The sequence below is a fragment of the Mytilus trossulus genome, chromosome 14, assembly GCF_036588685.1.
Source record: "Mytilus trossulus isolate FHL-02 chromosome 14, PNRI_Mtr1.1.1.hap1, whole genome shotgun sequence".
NCBI lineage: Eukaryota > Metazoa > Mollusca > Bivalvia > Mytilida > Mytilidae > Mytilus > Mytilus trossulus.
The window spans coordinates 13,864,718-13,889,926 of NC_086386.1; the positions used below are offsets into that span (position 1 = coordinate 13,864,718).

The following is a 25,209-nucleotide window of genomic DNA, read 5'->3' on the forward strand; positions in this document are numbered from 1 at the left end:
TATCCCTATGTCAAGCTTTCTGCAACTGAAGTTGCAGGCTCGACAAAAATTGTATATCAGTATAATAAATTCCAGAAATTATTGGGGCAGACACTTCAGAATGCACTTCATTTTTAATCTCAGAAAATTCGAAACTGATTTTACTCTTAATTCCTCAAAGCTGAGCCTAAAATAGAAAGAACAACATATTTTTTTTTACTTGAATTGCCTTCTGAATCTGTGCACACATTTCTGGATAAGCCCTTTAAAGGCTATCCAGCATATCTATTAGATTTTCATATTTATTTTGTTAAATAAAGAAATCATTTTAATTTTCAGACATGCAATTCTAACAAAGTTTCAGCTATTTTTTCAAATTAAAACAATTGGATACAATCGTCGTATTAATTCCACATATATATTAAATAAATCTGATTAGTATATGTATAATCCACAACACCAGTGCAATATATATTGGAGTTAGTTTTTAATTTCTTAAAATTGTATTTTTTCTAGTTTGATGGAATCAACTGTCCTCATTTTATCTGAACTTTGGTGGATTCTTGTCTCATTTGCAATCATACCATATCTCCTTATTCTTATATTAATTCAAAATTTACTGTAATCCACTTGGTACATTTTGGATTTGTATTTATGAAATATCCTGTTACAACAGTTTTGATATATGTATCTTTATGAACCAATAAATTTTAAGGAATCTCTATTTGAAAAAAGTTATTTCTGCAATAAAAAATAAAGCAATAGCATGCCAGCTGACTTGTTCCTTTCAGCCTTTTTATCAACATGCACTAATCAATGGTGCAGTGCAACACTATAAAAGGGGGAGGTATCTTATTATTTTACAGTTAATTTCCACACATGATTACTGAAAAAAACAATAAAATTATATATCTATCACCATAAACATTTATTTCTAAAACAATTTTTAACTTTATATCACAACTTGTCTTTGAAAAAAAATAACAAACATATTACCTTTAAATGATGAAATAAGATGATTATGTTGCTCATATAACATGACAATACTCGTGCAATGTTCTGTAGCCTCTTGACATGCATGCTGACACCTAGCGGACATCTGTTAGGGGGAGATAATTATGTTAGCAGTGACATTACTAGCTCTACATTCTGTAAATTCCATTTTCCCCCTAAATCTTAACATGGTCAAAACGTCTACCAGTTTATATATTACTTGCTTGAAATTCTGATCCAGTATTTTGGAATGGAGGTTTGAGGCCCTAACTAACAATTGTTCAGGTTTTTACCCTGCTTTAGAAAATGAAATCTAAATGATGTTTTGTCTTTGGGTTAATGGAATTTACAGAGTACATGTATACATTGACATGGATTAATCTGGTTATATATATTATATACAGTTAGTTCTGGGTGAAACATTTGCTACCACACCAATAGTTTCTTTCATATATATTAAATAACCAAATTATAAATTGAAACACTTTCAAAAGAGAAGAAGTTTGTTTAAAATTATATAAGTTCTGTTCCTCTTCATAAAGATTCAAGAAAAATTAGAAGATAACATTTCTACGCTTCAAAGCTTTCTTTATGCATGTCCCAAAGATTTCCATTTAACATTAGGTATACATACATAAAACAGAATTCTTGTGAGTATGCTTTAAAATTGGTCCAAAATAAAGATATATGCCATTTAAACAGCTTTAAATGAAGCATTTTTAGATTTATATTTGAAAGAAACTGACTTAACCAATTATTGGGTTGAATTACCAGAATCAAGGTAATTGGTCAAATAATTATATGCCTGTGTATATTCTGTTACTAAGGTAGCACAGAGGTCAATTGCTGTCACCTGTTCTTTCTCGTACCATGACCAAAGCTATAAATATACTAAATGTATCAGGATATATGCTAACAATGGCGGCCAAGTTCGTTTTTGTGTTTAATCTCAACCATACAATACAACATTTCCCTCTTATGAATAGGTTTCTATCAAAAATATACAGCCTGCAATAATAGACAGTACGTCAAGCTATAAATGAATACTGTGTATTCAATACTGTGTATTCAATACTGTGATTTTTTTTTCTTTCTTGGGTATCAATTTTCGTGGATTGATAAACATTTGCATTTTTATGGATATTTGATTTCGTGGTTTTGCCAATCTGTGCATACACATCCTATTGTAAATTTGTAATTCATTGAAGATTTTAATTCGTGGTTCACCTGTTTCCAAGAAACCCATGAAAATTGGTATCCAAGAATAATAATGAATCCACAGTAGTCTAGAAAATTGTGAATTTTAACAGACACCAGAATCCCTTTATAGAAGACCTATTGATGGCATTAGGCTGTTTCCTGCTCTTTGGTCAGATTGTTGTCTCTTTGACACATTCCTTGTAAATTGAAGCCTGGTTTAATTTCCATTCTCTATTTCATCAAAGATTGCCAATTAAAATCAAATACGTTAACAGGAGTTATTAATATCAACAAGGTATTGTTGTCTATGACTCTGCCAATTTTAGTACAAACTGCCTTATGAACCAAGCAAAAAAAAAGTATTCTTTTAATCAAATGTTATAGACAGCCTGTTCATACCTGTCCTAGATTCTTTATTTGATCTATCATGGACTTTTCCTCATCTATCCATAATTTTCTGAAGAACAAAAAAAAGGAATTTCCTGTTAGAAAAGTATTAAACATAAAGAATTTTAAATTTAGAAATATTCCAATCCTTTCTCCTTTCCAAAAATCAGATTGTTACTTTATTGTCTACTATAGAATATCCGTATTACTCTTTTTTTTTCAACTGGATAGTTTTTTACATGACAATCGTACTTGACTTTTTCTTTTGAACTGTACATACTTGTAATTTCAGGTTCTTTCATACCTTGATATGGGATATGGGTTTTGCTCACAGTTGAAAACTGCATATTCACCCGGTACGGTTAACATACTTGATCTTTGGTTCGTTGTATCTCATTGGAAATCATACCATATCTCCTTATACTTATACCTTAACTATTAATGACATCTTTTTTTTCAATCATAATATTTTTTACCACTAAAACAATACATACATCAACTGTAATGGTATATCAAAAGCCAGTTTGGCCTCCGCCATATATTCATGAACAAGTAATTTGACCCCGCCATCTGACGTATCAAATCTAAAGGTCCGTGTGATGATACCACGATATAAGGGACGTAATGTGTCCACTCTTTTAGAACGTCTTCTGCCTGCTGACCTTTTCAACTTGTCATTTTTACAGTCATCAGCCTGTGTAAATATAAACAAAGGATTATTAAGCATAATATAGCTAATGTGATTGGTTCAACTTCTACGTTTAACTTTCTTTTGGCTGTTTTCTTCGCACAAACCTTCAAGCTGTTGTACAAAGTTTATCTTACTGGTTTTTTTTTTGCTTACCATACTTTGGGATATTTAATGATCCCTGTATACAAGATTCAAACTACATATATTCCAGCATAGAGATAAAATGAGCTGACAATTGTTTATATATTGACAGAAAAGGGTAGAAGCAATAGACATGGGTCAAACTATATTTACAGTACTTACTGGTGTAGTAACACAAGTCTAGGATTAACACTAGTGATATTCTAATATGGATATAAAAGAAATAGAAATGTACCTGTGTAGGGTTTCCTTTTTAGAAAGGTTTGGTATATATGTATGTATGTATATTTTTTCTATAAAAGATTGCATATTCTTGACTATAAGAGTCATGCATTTGAAGGAATATAAATATACATTCTTACAAACACTGAAAATATTTAAAGACAGTTATATGAAGGAATTGATATGTATTTTAAATAATGATAATCATAGAAGACTTCACTAAGAAATTTTCAAAGCTATTTATGTAACAAACAATGCAAGCTTAAGCATTAATATACATACAGGCCCGTTAGGTACAGATATATTTGTGTCATTTACCCAGGCCATAACTTTAACAGTCCCACAGTCCACAGGGTCTGGTCCTCTGTAAATAGAAATAGTGTAAGTATATATTTAGGCCATAACTTTAACAGTCCCACAGTCCACAGGATCTGGTCCTCTGTAAATAGAAATAGTCTAACATAAGTATATATTTAGGCCATTACATAATCTCTGGTCTTCTGTAAAAAAAATTAGTTTAGAACAAAAAAGTATATATATATTGAAACATACAGTTACCCAGGAAATACATTTAATTACCAGTAGTCCCATTAATCTATAGGATTAGATTTTCAAAACTGACAGTCCAAAATCATATATCTATTATCTACCTCTGCTGTAAAGTTGAAAGAAGGGAAACATTAATTTTTGTTAAGTTCCTCTTAATAAATAAATACACTACCAATACCATAAGCTCCATATTGGAAAGGCACTCCTTAATAATGAGCTTGTCATTGTAAAAATTAAAACTTCAGTTATGTAATCCAGATTTATCTAACACACACAAGTTTATAAATGATCATATCTGTTTTTCTGGGAACAAGGACAAAAAATAAATCTCATCAAATTGTATTGATAGTACAAAGTTCTTGGTTCATATATTATTCTAGTTTTAACATATCTATATATGTATTCTGAACGAAACTAAAATGTGCAGTTAGAAGACCCAAACCATATATAGCCTATGATAATGTATTGAGCATTACTCAACTAGCTACTATGGCTACAAGTTATGTTTATATAATTGGAAAACGTCCATTATAATGAATGTCTAGAAATTGAACCATTCCAGGAAACTGAAACGAAAGTATTTTTTCAACTATTATGATTGTCCTTAACATGTATGAAATATTTGTCACTGGACGCTAAGCAAATAACAATAGATTAACAATAGCGTCACAGTACCAAAATTGCAAGGAGTACCCTATCTGCCAAAAAAAGTAGGTTGTTCGTCAAGCCAATATAGTTTGTTTTAATAATTTGTCACAATGCACTTCTTTCAACATAAATAGATAAATAAATATCAAACTTAGACTTCTAGTGAACTAAGTTTTACTGTGTGGGTTGCTCTTTATACCTATCTAATAGTGTATAGCTGAGTTCTTATACAAGATTTACATTGAATAAGTCTACAATTCCCTTACTATTATTTTATTCACTCCTGATTCTGATCTTCTGTAGATAATTTCTTCTCCATTCCATAACATGTTCTAAATTCTATAACTCATTGGGGTCAATAGACATATCATTATTAAGCCAATCAGAACTTACTAAATAATTTGATGACAAAACAAAACTAATAGCTCCACATGATGAAGTAAAGCAATATCTAAATTTTGATAAAAAACAATATTTTTGAACCAGTAGGAGTTAAGAGTTTTTTTGTGATGACAGTGAAAACAAAACTTTTATTGGATAATAGAAACACCCACATAACTTAATATTGATATATTGCTTCCTTCCTCTATCATAAATTTATTGTCAAATTTACTGAAAAAATGCATTTCCTTATTTTACCCTTATGTCATAAAACTAGCTCAATGTAAACAACCTGATTATATGAATTAACATTCATTCAGACTTATGTGTTTTATAAATCCCATTAACCTTAAGCTTGTCTTTAAAAAATCCATACATTTTCTTAAAATTAAAAAAATCACTGATTTACAATTCCTTATTTTTCAAATTCAATTATTTTTTTAATTCTTTCAATGAAAACAAACTTGATGACTTACTTGATCATGTTTCAGTATAAAAATAACAACAATAAATATCTCTGTCGAGTGGTATAAAAACGTGATATGTGTGGATTAAACTTAAGGAGATCATACTGTAAGCTATAAAGTTAATTATAACTAAAGTCTGAGGAATGCAGAAGGAAGTCATTCACTTATAAAACAATTATTATCTCTAAATAAAATGTTTTAAAAAGTTATTATCAAATTTTTAAGGAAATTATTTTTAATATCTATTGTTTGTCTTAGTAATAACTATATAAAACAATGTGAAGTGTTTGATTCCATTATATATAAGGGTCTTATAGTATATCATCTAGATCTACAGTGATTGATGGACTGTCAAACCCATGCCTGTCAATTGAAACCCCGCTCATGGAAAGGTATGCTCGACTATATTCTTGATTGACAAGGATTGTAAGTGGTATTCTGCCAAATGTACAGTTGATACATTAATGTTCATAAGAAACAAATTTTAAGGGTATAGATAAAGTTGAAGTTTTTTCGAAGGCACAAGATGTTTCAACTGAAGCAGTACACAGGCGTAGCAAGGCATCATAATGAAGGTCTAGGAAAGGGTTAAAGGTTAAAAGAAATGCCACATTTTCCCATTTTAAGGTTGTATGTACTATTGCAAAACCGCAAAATAAAATATCCTCAGAATTGCAAGGTATCTTCCATCTACAAAAATGTTAACTAATGAAAATATATGAATTCACAGGTGGTTCTCTCTGGATTCCTCTTATCAAAAATGGTCTGAAACACACAAACCAACAAACAAACAAACAAAATCAATTTACATATTCTGTTAATCTTAGTTAAAAGTCTTAATACTATGAAATTATTGTTAGACTGTGTTTAGACAGTGTTGAGTGTTTATATTAATTAATTACACTGCAAATCTATGTTAAGACTTTGATCAAATAAGTATATTGTAGAACCTATGTTAATTGAACATATCAATGCCATGTCCTCAAGAATAGACTGAGGCAGAATTCTCACCATGGTCAACCAAGTGTCTATAATTCCAGTTACTTTGTAAGAAATTATAAAAAAAAATAACCAACATAAAAAATGGCAAATCCAACAAACATTTTTACACATATTCAATTATAACAGCCTAGTCTTAAATTTTCTCTCTCTCAAGATATCCCAAGTATAGTCTCAGACATGTTTAAAATATCCCCTGGAAGTATAGTCTCAGTCAGATTTCTCAAGTATCCTCACAGAGAGAAATATTTCAAGTATAGTCAGTCAGAGATATCCCATCTATTGAAAATTATTCTCTGACAGATATATCTCAAGTATTGTCATGGACAAGAAATACATGGCTACAATGAGACAATAGCTTAGATTCAAAGTGGATAAGAACAGAAATGATATTGCTATAGATTTTTGATTTGAAAATATATGATCTCAGCGTTGGTTCCAGATATAAACTATAATATGGGCTAAATGATTTTCCTTATTAGCAACTGAACTTTGGACCTATTGTGTCTAACATGCTACCCAGGAGTGCAGGACATCATAGGTTTAATCATTATTTAGGTCGAACCAAATCCAACCATCAAGCATTTAGGAGTAGGAGTAAACACTGGTAGGCATTGAGCTAAAACAATGAGTCTTGAAAAGTAGGAATATTTTCTTATGTATAATTGAATCAACCAGTCAAAAAAAAAATTCTGATGTTTTTTTGTTTACTTCTTACTGACTTTCAGGCTCTTCAAATTTGTAATAAATTTGGCTTTCCAAATATTTTGATTTGTGTATTGCTGTTGAGAAATATGTAGACTAAGTGTACTAAATAAGTAGCCTACTAGATTCTCCACCTTAAAACGTTACTCAATACATACTTGAAGTTCAAAAGTATTTTGATTGGTGGGAAACTGATTCTGAGTTGGATAATCAAATCATCAAACTCATAATTGTAATGACACCCATCTTTGATATATTATCATGGTAACCTTATACGTCATGTTATATACAGACAGGGATATAAAAGATGTGCATTTGTACTAAAGATGTGTTTACTCAAGAAGCTGTGTATAGATAAATAACAAAGAAAAGAATCTTAAAAATAATGCAAGACACTGTGGATTAATTTATTTTTTCGTTTGTACACATTTTTCTGGATTGCGGAAAATTTTGATTTTCGTGGATATTCGATTTCGAGGTTTTGCAAAAGTCTGCATACATTTCTATATAACATTGTTATTTGTTGTACATTGAAATTCATGGTTTCCAGATAACCACAAAATCCACCGAAAATTGGTATCCAACAAAATAATAATGAATCCACAGGATCATAAATCAAAAGGTAGTTAAAAAAATCTCTGAAACACCACACTATTATAGACAAACTGTTCACTTACAAGAATCTTACAGCACCACTGAAATAACATACATCTCATTATTATACTTGCATAAAACATCTGTCAGGAGAAAAACTTAGGCAAATTTAAAAATTAAACAAAGTGTACAAAAATAAGAGTTCAAGATAAATATGTCATAATGAACTCATTTCCTGTGACAACTAAAATATCTGTCAATTAATCAGCAATATATCTAACACTGTACATAAAAAGAAAATTGAGAAGACATGATCATCAGAAATTAATCTTTCAATTCTCAGCCGTATTAATCAATATTTAATATACTTTACTTTCAGAATGAAGGAATAAAGATTCTATAAATGACTTGGTTACCATAACAACCCTTTGTTCACATTCTATGACTAATATTAAACTAATTAATGATTTTTCCTATAAATTTGAGTAAGTTCAAAAGATATAGAAATACAAGAATAAACAGTAATCAAAATATATGGTCCAATGAAAGTAACAATTGTTGAAGACTCAAAGCTCCTGTTTTATTTGCTGGTATATCTCTAAATTATCCATAGGAATATATCTTATGGTGGTTCTATTTTTAATGATTGATTGTTGGTTTTTCATGCCAATTTCAGCACTGTTAGTTATATTGTGGATGTCAATTTTTATCAGTGAAGGACCCAGAGTGCTCAGAGAGAGTTATAAATTTCGAAAGGAAAACTGGAAACCATTTAGTCAATAAAAATTGGAGTTGAAACAACTGCCACATGCCAGGTTCAAACTCACAATCACAGTTATGACAGGATAGTGATATTGTGGATGATCTATTTCAACCACTTTGCCATCGAGGTCTTAGTTACATTTTTAATCATTATTCCAGCAATTTCAATATGAAAACTTGAAATCAAACTGTTTTATAATAAAAAATAAAATAAAACGCATCACTCTTCATGCTTTAAAAAATAAACAGTACTAATAAATAACATAGAAAAATAAAACATGAAATATTGTTATGTACAAATTTAACATTTGTATGAAGTGTTATAATAACAAAATATTTACCTTTTTGTACATTTTGTGTGACAGAAGTTCATGATAAATAATTTATATCCTGAATCATCAACAAAATCATCAGGAAATGATCACTTTGTTTATGATCCTTGATCTATCTATACGCATTACAAAATCATAAGGTAAATCAGTAAGTATGGTTTAAGGGTAATATTATGTAGTATCTTAATAATCAGTATCTACTGTTTTAAATTAATTCCCTGTTTCATCGAGGGTGAGTCTTAGCAGTATTACCTAGTACATGATTCATTATATATGTCATTGTTATAAGGTAAATAACAGTAATGTTATAGCATAATCAGTACCTACTGTTTTATACCCTGTTTTATAGTCTTAGCAGTATAAGTACATGTTTCATTATATATTTCATTGCCAGGAAAACATTGATAAAAACTCCAAGGTTCACATAGAAGCCCATTCAAGGGTTGAATTAACAAAATAATTTGAAATGATAAAAAAAAATATGAATTTTATACCTTTTGCAACTTTTGATACTTGTGTACATAGATTTTGAAGACAATCAGAATAAAACCTAATTGTTGTTTTTAAAAGTTAAGAATTATTAACCAAATTTCAAGAGTGGTGTTAGTATTCCAATGGTGGTTAAAATTAAAAAGGTGAAGAAGTTCTAGTACATTCAGAGGGACAAGAAGCCAGAAAACGCTCTGTGTTTAGGTTTGATGCTGGCCCCAAAGCAGATAAAATCATTCCACTGAATTTTTGTTAAATGAAAATTTTACACCCAAATAATAACTTTTCTAAACAGAAAATCCCTAAGCAAATGGCAAAATCAAAAGTTTAAACACATCAAACAAATAGATACCAACTGTCATGTTCTTCTTATGTAGAAAATAGTGGATGCAACCTGGTTTCATAGCTAGCTAAACTTATCACATGCATGATAGTCAATATATGTCATATACAATTCCATTATATTGACAACGATGAGTGAACAAAACAGACACACCAAAAATCAGGGGCACAGCAGCCAAAACATTGACTATAATCTTAATCACTAGAAAAGTGATTTCTTCAACTTATTTTCATTGTTGATTGTACATATGTTTGGGCTCTAAATAAAATTTACTTACTAATTAATTGCAGAACTTATAATGGTGTTGCCATATTTTTTTTTAAAGAATTAAGGCTCATTTGACAAGATTTACGAAAAAATAGTTAAAAATTGACTATAAAGGGCAATAACTCCTAAATCGGTCAACTGACCATTTCAGTCATGTTGACTTATTTGTAAATCTTACTTTGCTGAACATTATTGCTGTTTATAGTTTATCTCTATCTATAATAATATTCAAGATAATAACCAAAAAGAGCAAAATTTCCTTAAAATTACTAATTCAGGGCCAGCAACCCAACAACAGATTGTCCGATTTATCTGAAAATTCCAGGGCAGAAAGATCTTCACCTGATAAACAATTAAACCCATGTCAGATTTGCTCTAAATGCTTTGGTTTTTGAGTTATAAACCAAAAACTGCATTTTACCCCTATGTTCTATTTTTAGCCATGGTCGCCATCTTGGATAGTTGACGGGATCACCGGACACATTTTTCAAACTAGATACCCCAATGATGAGTGTGGCCAAGTTTGGTTAAATTTGGCCCAGTAGTTTCAGGAGAAGATTTTTGTAAAAGTTAACGGCACCGGACACCAAGTAATGAGAAAAGCTCACTTGGCCTTTTAGGCCAGGTGAGCTAAAAATCTAATACATAATATTCAGTAGTTAGATTAAGTTCTGCGTCATTACCTCTTAAGATATAACTAAGTGTCAGGAGTCAGTCTGTGTTATCACAAAATGGTAACAATTGTATGAGTCATATAAATGTAGCTTTTTTAAATTTTTAACAAATGTCTTGTTGCATTTAAAAACAAAAATCATTTAAAATTATAAAAATCTTTTTATTTCATAAGTTCAAATGCCAATATAATTACCTCTAATACATCCTTTATAACAATAGAAATATTGAAAGATTGAAAATAAAATATTCGCAAATTACAAGAGATCTTTAGGTTTCCCTATTCTTTACTTGTTAATTGTATAAAAAAGTGAAAAAGGATACTTATCATTTAGTTATCTAAAGAAATGTATAACTTTTGTAACTTATATTTGTCATAAGACCTTTCTTCAGACAAAATTATTCCTTTATAAAAGTAATGGCCAACTAGTCAGCACTTCTGTGCTGATATGAATATTATCATTGATTTTACTGTTTACAAAGATCTGAATTTTAGAAATACTTAGAATAGATTACCTTACCTGTATTTCACAAAACCTTTACGAATTTTGGTTCCTCAATTCTCTTTTACTTTGCCCTTTATTTGGCCTTTTTAGCTTTTTTTCTATTTGAGTATCACTAATAAAATATTTATAGATGAAATGCATATCAGGTGCAACAAATTTTAATCTTGGGATCTACGATGAGTTTATTGTACTATATAGCATTATCTTTTTGAAGCTGAGCCACGCTCAATTTTTTTTTAAAGTATGAATAAACATGATAAAAGAACTTTGGTTTCAGTATTGATGAAGTAATATTTTACAAACTTTTTATGCAACACATTATTATGTTACTGTAACATTTTGAACTGACAATGTTTGTTCTTACTTCATGAGTATCACAGATTATAATACCATTATAGACTTATAGACTTCCTTCTCCTCTCCTATGACTTCCTTAGACATTTATTTAATAGTTTATTCAAAATAGCAATATTTTTGTTTTTTTGCATTAATGGATAATCTGAAATCTAAGTTCTGCTTCAACCCTATCAGTAACCTCATGATCAGTATAGAAGGAGTAAGTTCATGTAAGCTTTAAGTTTACATCATATGATGTCCATAATTTATCCATTCATTCTAAATAGATATTGGCAAAGTATTCTATGTTCATAAATATTTATTTAATTTGCCTTTACATGCTTACATCATTATCTAGACTAATTTGAAATGGCCAGGAAAAATAAATTACCTGTCATTGAAAAAAAAACCTTTGTTCAGGAAAGAACTTTTAAGTTTTCACTTCAAGAAAAAATCTGTCAACTAAGCAAATTGTGTTTTGTTTCTTTTTTAAACTTCTAATCTCTAGAACCATTATACCAAAATCAAGTTCAACCCTTAACAAGTATTTTGAAATATTTTGAACATCACTGGGCAAAGGGAAGCAACTAAAGTAACTCTAGTAAGATGAACATTTTATATTTTTATAAAAGTGAACCACAAAGTTAAGGTGGTACTCAACACCTGAACTAAAATTAATTTATCTCGTTTAATTTTCTTTAAATTTTGACATAGTATGAACTTTGACCCTTTGACAAAGATATAAAAATTTCAAAAAATTTGAACCAACTGTTAAATCAGAAAAATTTCACTGGTTTTATAGCAGATTGACAAACACTAAAACTCAGTGAGAAGCTTAATATTACCTTAAAAAAACAATGTAATTAAAACGTTTTGCTGATTTTACAGAGTTATCTCCCTGTAGTGTTAGGTACCACCTGAAGTGTTCACTGAATAACTAAATTTGCATAGGTTTGAAAGCAGACTTCGATGAAAGGACAAAATTAAATATCCACGAAACATTTAAGTTTTCCCTGATCCAAGAAAATTGGTACCCATTAAAATAAATGAATCTACAGTATTATGTCTTTCATGTTAACATTCATGTGCGAATATAAACTGCTAACTCAAGCAAGTAGCATACTATTAAAAATTATCACAAAAAGCTAAACAGGGAATAAAAAATAAAATAAAATAAGAAGTAATGCATTATACTGATTATTAGCTTCAAAGAAAGTGATTTTTACATACCACCACAAACACAAGCCAGAAATGTTGGTGGATGAGACTCTGATGCTGTTGATCAAGTTTTTATCAGGAATTTAGTTTGTTAAACATGACTTACTGTAATGGTAATGCTAGCTCCATCTGATGAGATGTTAGGACGTCCTGTACAGTAAATATCACCTGACCCATTTGGGACATCTGTCAAAATCAAAGTCAAACAATAATTCTCACTGTTTAGTCTTTCTAACACTATGAGCAACAATGGTTGTTTATTATCATAGTATAAGATTATACCATTTTTAATAAGGAACTCCATGTAATAATAAAAAAAATAATTAATCAAATCCTTGCTAACAACATAGGTCATATGAATACTTTTAAAGTGCTTTATTGTTACTACTATTTCAGCAAGTTCTCAAAGTTGTCAAATTATTCATAGCATTATATTCTCCAAACATTTCCCAATGGATGTAGCCTATAAATTATATATTCTAATGCAATTTTTATGTAACAATTTTTTTCATGGGGTAAAAGTTACCATCAAATCCTCAGTTGACATGTTGTTACTAAGAAGAGGTCGCCATTTTGATGTGATTTGATCCAATTTGAATCGTAGATATAAAGTTTCCATTTGTATGACATCACGTTCAGCCATGTTTTTGCACCAAAATGATTCATGAAGTTTAATGGCATTTCATTTTATTTCAAATTTATACATTTTTTTCAAGCTTCAACATATTATTTGTTTTTGAAATGAATTTGAATCCAAATAACAGTGAGGTAGTTAAAGTCTTTCTACCGTTAATTTTGAGTTGATGGTCACAAATTTAAGCTTTACTGACTCTGCTACATGTTTGCAACCATCAAATCGCCAATTGACGGTGGCACCTCTTCAACTACAGTTCTGATATTCTATAGTCCCATTCAATTAGAAAGCTTGGTATAATTGTGTAAGTACTAACTGTTCCAGTCATCCTCTCCTTGACATGGTAGACTGTTAACTTTATCCTGGTGTTCGTGTCAATACCACTTGAATCACCAAAACCTATTGTCTTCAAAAACTGAGGAGAATTGGTTTTCTAAAAATCAAAATATTCAACAGTTTTAAAAATATGTTAAATATAGAAATTCTTGGATTTCAAAGTATGAGGTTCAATTTCATATATTTCTAACTGTTTTTATAATGGAAAAAGCTAATATTGTTTAATGCCTTGCTTAATAACATTTTTACAATTTTCTGAAATAATCACATACTTGACAAATTCTCAAAGACTATTGTACGTTTTTTTAGAGTATTTTAATAATTTTCTATGGTTTTAAATGAGCAAATGTGGGCTTAAATACCAACAAACATTCATAGACAAGAATGTGTCCCAAATACACGGATGCCCCATCCGCACTATTATTTTTTATGTTCAGCGGACCGTGAAAATGGGATAAAATCTCTAATTTGTCATTAAAATTAGAAAGATCGTATCATAGGGAACATGTTTACTAAGTTTCAAGTTGTTCAGACTTCAACTTCTGTAAAATACCTCTACCAAACATTTTAGCCAAAACTTTAACCTGAAACGAGACAGATAGAAGAATGGACAAACTGACGGAGGCACAGACCAGAAAACATTATGCCCATAAATGGGGCATAAAAAGCCTTGTATCTTGTCTGTTGCTATAATGAGTTAAATAACAACACCAGTATGTCAAATTCGTTTCAGTTGCTGTGAATGGTGAAAAGTATGTTGCTGAAGTTTTATGGTGTAGACCTACCTCAACTACTTCAGTATGACTGTGTTGGACCCATGTCTGTTGTTGTGGTGGATTAATAGTATAGATTACAATAAATGGATTAGGAGGGTTCGCTGAACTGTCATTAGGTAAATCTTCACAAGCTATCAAAATAGAAGAGTAAATAATCTTAGTGAATAGATGCTTGAGTTATTCCACATTATGAAACATGATCTGACCAAAACTATCGGACATTAAATTTCTAGTAGTACATTTGTATGTGTTCATATTCATGGACCAATTGACTTTACTTTCAAATGGTAGCTAAATTATTTTAAACATTATTGCAAAAACACTACATTTGTGCAAAATGTAAAGTTTGGTGTGTTTTAAAAATATTCTATGTCATTCTTAGCTATTTTACATTTTCAACTTTCAAAGAACTATGTGGCATTTTTTTTTAAACTTTTGGCCTGGTACTATGTAATTCTTATCATGGTTGACAAGAGGGGTTAATGTCAATGCCTCATACAAGAACTCCACCAAAAGTAGTTCTATTTTACTGTCTTTTATATTAACGCATCTACTAAAAAACTTTTCATCTTGGCATAATGTACATTTATATTTTTTCAAAAAGGCCTTTACAGCACATACTCCTTTAACAGAGAATTTCAATTCAAATCAAGAAACTACTTTTAGAACAGAAGCATAAGAAGAGGGCCACAACAACTGCCATAAAATGCAATTTACAAATAACATCTGCTTTAAAAGTAAAATTTTTAAAAGTCTTTTTCCCCTCAATTTTCTTAATTCTGTCATTAACAAATTTTAATATTGGTAAAATGTTTGTATACTTACATAGACATATCTCCATAGCTGGCTCATCATTAGTGTTAGCATTTCCTAGGAAACAAGAACAAAAATCTTTTAACTGTTCCATATTGTGTTACATGCATCTTATCATGACTTACATTAGCTCTTGAATAAAGGAGGTAGCATAAGCACAAGGAGCAGGTGAGAAAACTTCTAGGCAGTTTTAATTATAATTTTATAATTCTAACAAACATTAATGTCATAAAGGATAGAATGTATTGCTCTTTACAGGTGCAAATTTACACCTAATTTAACAGTTAGTATTTAAGGTGAAACTGTTAAATTGAACTTAAAAAAAAGTGCAAATGAAAAGGGGATAAACAGTGAGATATCAAAACAGAGAAATAATACCTAGAAAAACCTTAAATGTTCAGAGAACTACAGTATTAAACCATTAGAATCACATTTTTCTATAAAGGTTATCCAATTATCATTATACATTCATTAACATTATTTTTCAGTAGTTTTTACAAAAAAAAGATAAATAAACATTTCTTTGGGGAAAATAAGGAGACATAATTTATACAAAAAAGGGTTATGAATACAAATAATAAAATATCAGAGGTGCCATGGGTGCATAAGATAGGTTGTTATCTTCATCTATTTGAAGATATAAGAAAAAACAAACTTATGTGTTTGTTACAATGAACAATATAAATTGACAATACATGATGAATAGCATAAAATTGACAAATTTCAACATATCAATATATTGCTGCTGTGACCTTGACCTTTGGCATATTAACCATCAAAATCGATATTGGCCGTCTCTTTAATTTTTGGTAAAAGTTGCACCTAAAATCAAATTATTTTGCAACAAAAATTCAGTTTGCAATAGCTATCTTGAACCTTGAACTATTAACCCTTCTGTGCATAATCAATCAAGTTCAATTAATTAATCATTTAAAAGATCTTGTCTGAAAAAATGTGAAAAAGATGCCAAGACAGGTTCATCATATTTCTACTTTAACTTTGTCATCACTCAGCTAAACAAACAGAATCATGAAAAATAATCACCAACCCAAGAAAAAGCAAGCATTAACAAAATAGATAATAAAGAGCATGACCTTTGACCCCAATCCTACACCTGTCATGACAAAAGATTACCAATAGAATCAGTATTAATTAGAGACAATAGTATCCTGTATATTCGCACCAGACTGGGTTTCGAAGGCCATTCCCGTCTCTGTAGGAGGAGGTTGTGAGACTGGGTCCCGTCCTGTCTTGGCCTGGATCTGTTCTCGTAGACTCTGTAGCTGCATCTTAAGACACTCATAGCTAGAGAGGTGAAGTGCCTGGATCCATTCATCTCGTTCTGTTTCTGTTCTTGTGGCAAAATGATAGGTAGGTTCATCTCCTTCAAAAACTACAAAATAGGATTTCTCTCATTAATACAGAAACTAAACAAATTCAGAAAAAAAGTACTGAAACTTGTAATTGTTATAAATATTTAAAATGTGCATAAAAAAACTAAATATATTATTATACTATTTACCTATAATAAATGCATTATCTATTTCATCGTCTAGTTCTATTGTACACCTCTCTAATACCAAAACTCCTAATGGTTCTGTTCTCTGGAAAATATAACAACATATTTTTTACTTTTAAGAAAAAAACTTATTCGAAAATATTTTTAAGCTCAAATCGGACCACTATTTGTGTATTGTTTGAACTGTAGTTCATTACAGTAATATAGTCCATTGGAAATAATTTTTAGAACTTCTTCAAAAAATATATACATTGTATTAGAAACACCTGAATGAATCTTATACATTGTCCTCCCTTTATAGATATACCAAATGAGACATATACATATATGTATCTCATGATTTTTATTTGTCTTAAAAACATGACAATAACAGATGACTCTTCTTGAGCACCCGATTTTTCCCTCGGTCTGTGATTGGTCAATCTTTAGTTATATGTGTGAAAGGATAAGATTTATAGTCCTTTATTGGTTGAGGGTATTTCTAAAGCTGAAATCAGTATTGTAGCAAACAATGTATATGTAATATTCAATGTAATATATATGAAATTATGTAGACTCAAAGTCCAAACTGTACAATGAAATATATGTATAGTTCATAAACTCAACAGAATGCTTTGTTTTAAGTATTAGTGCTCAAATATAATTGCTGTGAATAACTAACCCGAATTAAAACCTAGCCAAATTATTATACTGATATTAAATAATGGTAATGAGGAACTTCACACCAGATTATTGCTACAAAGTATGTTTAGAAAGGCAGATGCAAAAGACAAGTATGTGAAAGCAGGTAATTAATTTATCAGAATTGGTATGCTGAACATGTTGATCTTTGGTAACCTGTTTTTAAAAATAGTTGTGTATGAAATTCTGTTTCCAATGATTCCATGTTTTTTATTTTATTTTGACCAATTCAATTTTCTTTTTTAGGCCCAACTCTAATACAATTATTAAACAATCATTTTTTTGGTCAATGGCAATGTGTTTGCTTTCTTGAATTTATGACTTTTGATTTTATTTAAGGATCTTCTTCCCATTTCATGTATAGAGATACTGGTCAAGAAAAAGAGATTAAAATAAAATAAAGCAGCAAGCAACGAAGTATGTAAAGAATTAGCACTACAAATAAGTGCTTAAGAATGTTCACAACTTTTACAGCTCATTATTCAAAACAATTCCTCATACTTTTACACTGAAAATTATTTTTTTCTATTTGTTATCAGATTAAATTACACAGAGATATATAAAAGAAGTTGTACAAGAAATTTCTACATTCAAAGTTGAATATTTGAACCATTGAAAATATTACAGCTAGGAAGAAGAATGAGATGTTTCTATCCTGTTTCTCAGCTAGTTATCAAATTACAGTAGTCATAGTCTAATGTGGATAATTTACTTAACAAAACAACTTCTGGTCCAGTAAAATTTTTAAGTGTTAATATAACTAAACTAAATCAATGAAGCAATTAAAAGCATCAAACAACAAAATTACCACATGTGGCACTGGGTTGGACTTTCGATTGTTTTTCTGATTGCTTTTCTGAAATTGTTGAAATCAAATGAAAACAAAGTATTCAATTTTATCTGTAAAATTGACATCTACTTTGAGGAAGAAAATACCACTTTTGTTCATGTAAAAAATGTCAGAAGAATCACTGACAAGAAAGTAGATGTTGTAATATGTCTTGTACCTAATAGTATCCCAGTTAATCAAAATAAAATTTCAGTTAAAATAAATCATGAACTGATATATGGTTCTGTTTAAAAAGATTATTTTGCTTTATTTTTTGACAATACAAAATGGTTGAAAATACATTAAAACTATTGAAGTAAGAAATTGAAATTTCACAATTATTTTGGCATATATATTTTGTTCTTACATAAAGTTTCAAGTTGTTGATTGATGGACTGCTTAAAACCAAATGGTAAATATTGAAAACATTTCCTAGATAATGACATGTATTGATATAAAATGTGCTTTGGTCTAGATTAAAACATGCTGAACTAGATTCTTAAAGCTGTAACAGGCAGAATCACAATACCACAATGAAGCCTAAACTTTTAAAGAGCTCATCTTTTGATCTTTAATCTTAATTCATTGCAGAATGCTTAGCAGAGAATAAGAAGAAACAAACACCAATTTAGAAGATTTTGATGTGACCTGGACAGAGATCAAACCAACTTTTATTTTGTGGAAAGGCAGCTGGAATATCCAGTGTTTTTATATATTTTCGAATAACAAAATTATACATGTACATCAAAACCATTTTTTTTTTATTTGGACATTATTTTATTTCGGATGTTATCTGCTATTTGGTTTGGTTATTGTATCTGTTGTCTCCATTACCATTCTCAATGTTACATAACTATCATATTATGGTTAAGGTAGATGCTTATACAACGAGATACATGCTTTAAACTACATATTATGCTAATGTCACAATAATACACTATAAATCTAAAGAATGTTTCTTCTGATATGTCGTTAAACTATTCTTAGAAACTACATTCCAATAAATATCGAAAGAAAAATCCCATCCTACCTCTCTTATATATATATACTTGAATGGAATAATAAAATTGAGAATGGAAATGGGGAATGTGTCAAAGAGACAACAACCCGACCAAAATAAAAAAAAAACCACAACAGCAGAAGGTCACCAACAGGTCTTCAATGTAGCGAGAAATTCCCGCACCCGGAGGCGTCCTTCAGCTGGCCCCTTAACAAATATATACTAGTTCAGTGATAATGAACGCCATACTAATTTCCAAATTGTACACAAGAAACTAAAATTTAAATAATACAAGACTAACAAAGGCCAGAGGCTCCTGACTTGGGACAGGCGCAAAAATGCGGCGGGGTTAAACATGTTTGTGAGATCTCAACCCTCCCCCTATACCTCTAACCAGTGTAGAAAAGTAAAAGCATAACAATACGCACATTAAAATTCAGTTCAAGAGAAGTCCGAGTCTGATGACTACTAGCAGACTACTATTGAATGGAATAAGCATACATGTGACTTCTGTTAAAACACTACAAAAGTTATTAAAACATACAATGACTAACAATGATAACCTCCTACTAAAATTTACACTTGGGTATGTTAATGAAAACAAAAAACATTAAGACTTACTGATTCCTTGTTCTTGTAATAAAACAACAGATTTCCTTTCAGTTTACAGTGTCTAGTTATGTATGCTGAGAATATAAAAATAGCTTATTATTTATACCTGTACATATTCAGTATAAAAAAAAATATATTGTTGTTTTTGTTATCATCTCATTTACACATGTTACGTTCACGAGTAAGAATTTGAAAGAAAAAAAACATACTATTGAAGGCCTTTGCATACAATGAATACTGTTCAATTTTTTTTTAAAGAATAACAACTATAGGAAAAAATAATAAATATTTTTATGGAATATGTTTGAAAGAGTATATATGTTACAGTGAATTTGTATAATCAGTGATTATGTACAATCCCTGAAATTTTCAGGGATTATGTAGAATCACTGGCTAGTTTAGTGATTATGTAGACGTAGAATCCCTGACATTTTCAGAGATTATGTATAATCACTAGAAAAAACATCAGGGATTCTACTTAATAACTGAAATGAAGAAAAAGTTGTATTTATAAAGAAGGTTAATAAAAATAAAATAATTTATTCTATAAAATCACATAAAAACATCATAATAAAGTAACAAAAATTGTAACAATATATCAAAATGATAAACCCATTTTTTTTAAAAGTTAGGCACACTATCATGACTATATTGAAATGTTAAACACAATATATTAAGATAATATGCTTCACATCTGTTTTTACAACAATATCCACATTTTAAAAATCCTTTTCCTGCACATATTGAATCAGATTTTAACAACACGCCGAAGAGAAATAAAAAGTTCAGTAAAAACATACGAAGGTATTCCCACAAAAAAAAATAAAAAAAAAATAAATGGGAATTTGCAAGCTTGAACTGGTTCAAGCAAGAAAGATAAAGATACCATTGTTTTGTGGTCAGACAATATCCTTTTTTATACCTTTTTTTAAAGAATTGCCATTATGTTTTTGGGGTTTCCCTTTTCTTTTTTATCCTGTCAAATTGCTATGAGAATATGCAAGCTTCCTCTTAAAGTTTGTTATATTTGTCAATCCCAAGTTCTGCCTGTTTTTCTTTACATTTAGATGCATGAGTTCTCACAGTTTGAATTTCTTGCAAATTGTTCTTTGAACAAAAAAAAACAACACACAAAACAGTTGTTCCATAATCTACTTCACCATTTGCTTTACATGTATCACAAATAACATGCTTGTGGATTTACAAATAGAGCATGAATATCCATTTGATGCTGGCTTTTAATAAACATACAATACATGTACAGCTATCGTTATAAAGGGAAGGTTAATATTCTTAATTTTGAAGTCTAACTATATCTCGAAACCTTGTGTTGGTTATATCTTTTAGATCATCCTCTGTGTTTAAAAGCTAAATTATTTCATCTGGCAAGCATGGCAAGGAAAATGAAAGAAACTTAAAATTATATTTTGTCTATGTTTATTTTGTTTATTAAACAAAGAATCATTAAATTATTCATAATCCCTGAAATCTTATAGGGAATTTGTAGAATAATTATTAAAATATTCAGTGATTATGTAAAATCACTGGTCATTTTCAGGGATTATATAAAATAACTAATGATTTTAGTGATTCTACATATTCCCTGAAAAATCAGGGATTTTACATAATCCCTGATTATACAAATTCACTGTAACATATATAGCATGTATAGAGAAATACTGATCTTATGATTTTAATATTTGTTTTATAACATTTGAATAACTTTTTTGTCACAAAAATCCTCTGACAGCTATAAATTTTAGATACATAAATTGTGTTATTTCTTTGAAAACATGTCTTCTACAATGTATTAGAGCTATCAACTGAATCATTCAGTATATGAACAAATTACCCTATATAAGATTGTTTATAATCAGAAACAGCTTGGAGATAACATGTACATGATGTAATTTTCCAGATTTTGTTGATACACAAAAAAATAAATGCATGATTGATACAGGTAGACAAGTTGGTATTCTAATCTAACTAATCATTCTTACTTTCTTCTTTCTTGAATATTCTTCCCTCTGGTTTATATTTCATGGACAGTATTCCTTCTTTGTCTACAACACCCTGCTCTACAATATGTGTTAATTCTTTACTGTTGAACCTCATGGTGATCTAGGGGACATAATCGAATGTCTATAAGAGGAATCCTGATCTAAAAAAACCAAACAAATAAGGTAAACAAAAGAAACATGATACAAATATTAGTTTAATTACCCTTATCATATTGAATCTATATATAAATGAGGTTTTTGTGAATCCTCCCATCCTTGTGGATATATGGTCTCTACTTTAGGTATACAGTCTGATGTTTAGTAGTTGTTGTTTGTTGAATCCAGGTCCCTTCGCGCCCATTCACGTTCGCACCCACTCATGTTCGCCCCCCTTCACTTTCACACCCTACATGTTCGCACCCAAAGTCCGTTCAGACCCTTCATGTTCGCGCCCAATTTTTATTGGTTTTGTGTTTAATAACTTTGAAATCAAGTTTTGGCAAGTGTATTTCTATAAGTATATGTGTTGTCATTGTCTCATTATAAAGTTAGACAGCATTTTTTTTGTGTTGAATAAATCTTATTTAAGTGTTGGATAGTGTATTGTTAAAAAAAATAACAATCTTTTCTAAATAAAGTGAGATTGTGTCAACGTTTTATTTTATGTTGAATAACTCTTAATCATGTTTTAGTTAGTGTATTGCTATAACTTTGTTTCAATCATTGACTTGTTTCAAAATAAAGTGTGATTCTGACTACGTCTTTTTTTTTGTGTTGAATAAATTTTACCATGTTTTGGTTATAATAGTGTATTGCTATATTTTATTGTTTCATTGTTTCAGATCAAAGGGACCAAGCTGTTAAAAACAGTTATCTTTTGTGTTTTCATTTAAAATCTTCAATGTTTTACTCATACCAAGCTAAATACATTCAGTTTAAAACAACAATCACGATTTTCCAATTTTTCAACTGGAATTTGAACTAAAATTGGGCGCGAACGTGTAGAGTGCGAACAGACCTTGGGTGTGAATGTAACGGTTTATTTCTTCCTCTGTGATATTTTATCCTGAGGATAATTTGTCCCGGTCAATTTTTTCCAGGCATGGTATTTCACAGGTTTATTTTTTCCAGAGGAGTGAAAATCTATCTGTGTTATGCGGACAATATGTACCAGTATATATTGCCGTACTATATTTCACAGAACCGTGTGAAATAGAGTCCCATTAACTAATATGTAAGTCACTCACAATCAATATATACCTGACTATAATTATAAAATGTTTCACAAAGGTAGAACAAATTTGCATAATTTATCAAAGGGAGGTAATTATGAGGAATTTACATTTTAAAGATTATATTAATATTATAATATATTTTTTTAACTATTTCATAGTGAAATTTTTCCTTGAATATTATTTTTTTATAGTATACTCATTTATATAAAAAGATGACTTACAACTTGATTTAATAAGACATATAACATTTCACAGGTAAATACTATTCAGCTGCTAAACATATTTTTGTTCCAATATATTGTTATGCTATGATTTATCTGATTTCCATATAATCAACAACTATATATCTACATCTCTGTCCCAAGATAAAACTATTCATATAGTTAAAATATCATCATAATCAAATTCTTCTATTACTGTTAACAGTAGTAATGCACCTATATTTCTACCTTACTTTTAAATTTATATTTGTACTGAGATCTGAAAACAACTCACTTTCACTTGTATTTCACTAACCTTATTTAATCATGATATTATTTTCACAATTTCGATCTTTGAAATTACTTCTGGTTTTCTTCCTTATGTTTCATTATAATTTTCTTTTAAAAGGATGATAATGACTTGAATATTTCAAGAATTTTTTTCAATGATAATTTGTGAAATTATTTCTCATTATGATATATTTTGTTTACTATTTTGCTTTAAATCAAATACACTATTATTATTTCATAGTATTTTTAAAGGATAAGTTTTTTCTAATAACTATTCATCAAATTAATTACGCTGATAGAATTTCACGGCAAAGGAAAACATATCCCAGGGAAATATTTTCCTCCGGATAAAAAAATAACAACAACTACTGTGACATTTTTTCCTCCGGATCAAATTTCCCCCGGATATAATTTTGCTTTACATGAACGTGTATTGGGTGCGAACAGACCTGATACCTTGTTTGTTGATGTGGTTCAAAGTTGACATTATATATCTAATTGAGGATATCTAACAGTAGTCTGTGAACTTAACTGATCTTTGTAGTTAAAAAAACAAAGGGGTGGCATTTATGCTACTAAGGAAAGTACTGCTACAGAGAAAAAATGTTGCCATTTACATGAATGTGTGCATCAGATTAAACACAACATTTAATTTTGTGACAGGTGTGATGACTGATAGTGTATGACCTGGGAATAGACAGTGGCTGATATCTTATAAACCTTTGCAGAATCAACTTATCTTTAAAGTTATACTTATTCACCTGTTTTTGATTAAATCAATTAGCTTAAATATTGTCAAAATTCAAGAAAGGCACTTTTCATCTTCCTTATTTTGTCTGAATCAGCTGGCAGTTTTTTCCCCAATGTTATCGGAAGAATAACACCGACATGAATCTTTTAAGATATTACTTATAAACCAAAACACACATTAAACAACAACGCACCAAGAAGGACAAAATAAAACAGTCTGTATATATATATATATAAAAACAACTTATAAATGAAAGAAAACCTCCTACATAGTGTGCTGTACATAGTTATCTACATACAACTAAAAAAATCTTTCAAAATTTACCCCAAATACTCTAATAATATATATATTGGAGGTGTTCCTATTTAAAGGAAGCTAATACAGAGAAGAAGAATAAGGACCACAACAAAAAAATCGAAATATTTATTACTAACAACATTCGATTCGTTTATCGTATCGAGTATTTTTGGTAATAAATATATCGGTTTTCGGACAAGATACCAACACACCATAAGAATCCATAAACAGTCATCGCACTTTTTAAATCACTCTAATAAAATTTAATTATTTGCATGTTGACAACTTAAATTTTAATTATTCATTGAAAAATAAATTTAACAAAAATGTATGTAATGATTGCAACTGAACATT

At 29.6% G+C, this 25,209-nt stretch overlaps 1 protein-coding gene across 8 annotated transcripts in view; it reads right to left on the minus strand.

The window, feature by feature from the left end:
- The window catches only part of LOC134697119 (inositol polyphosphate-4-phosphatase type I A-like), a 60,496-nt gene extending 35,804 nt beyond the window's left edge, over positions 1 to 24,692 (minus strand). For 2 of the 8 annotated variants that reach the window (XM_063559163.1, XM_063559162.1), the window contains exons 1-14: positions 24,569 to 24,692; positions 22,082 to 22,242; positions 20,091 to 20,155; positions 16,963 to 17,044; positions 16,624 to 16,833; positions 15,453 to 15,497; positions 14,637 to 14,758; positions 13,832 to 13,948; positions 12,988 to 13,067; positions 8,040 to 8,057; positions 3,896 to 3,977; positions 3,054 to 3,253; positions 2,572 to 2,629; positions 1,744 to 1,852 (exon numbers count right to left, since the gene is read on the minus strand). In XM_063559163.1, coding sequence (XP_063415233.1) covers positions 1,744 to 1,852; positions 2,572 to 2,629; positions 3,054 to 3,253; positions 3,896 to 3,977; positions 8,040 to 8,057; positions 12,988 to 13,067; positions 13,832 to 13,948; positions 14,637 to 14,758; positions 15,453 to 15,497; positions 16,624 to 16,833; positions 16,963 to 17,044; positions 20,091 to 20,155; positions 22,082 to 22,196 — 1,303 coding nt within the window. In that variant the 5' untranslated portion in view covers positions 22,197 to 22,242; positions 24,569 to 24,692. Of the gene's footprint in view, positions 1 to 975; positions 1,079 to 1,743; positions 1,853 to 2,571; positions 2,630 to 3,053; positions 3,254 to 3,895; positions 3,978 to 8,039; positions 8,058 to 12,987; positions 13,068 to 13,831; positions 13,949 to 14,636; positions 14,759 to 15,452; positions 15,498 to 16,574; positions 16,834 to 16,962; positions 17,045 to 20,090; positions 20,156 to 22,081; positions 22,243 to 24,568 lie in introns of those variants that run through there. The other 6 variants (XM_063559166.1, XM_063559164.1, XM_063559167.1 and 3 more) reach the window with 6 other exon arrangements.
- Between the last annotated feature and the right edge of the window lie 517 nt (positions 24,693 to 25,209).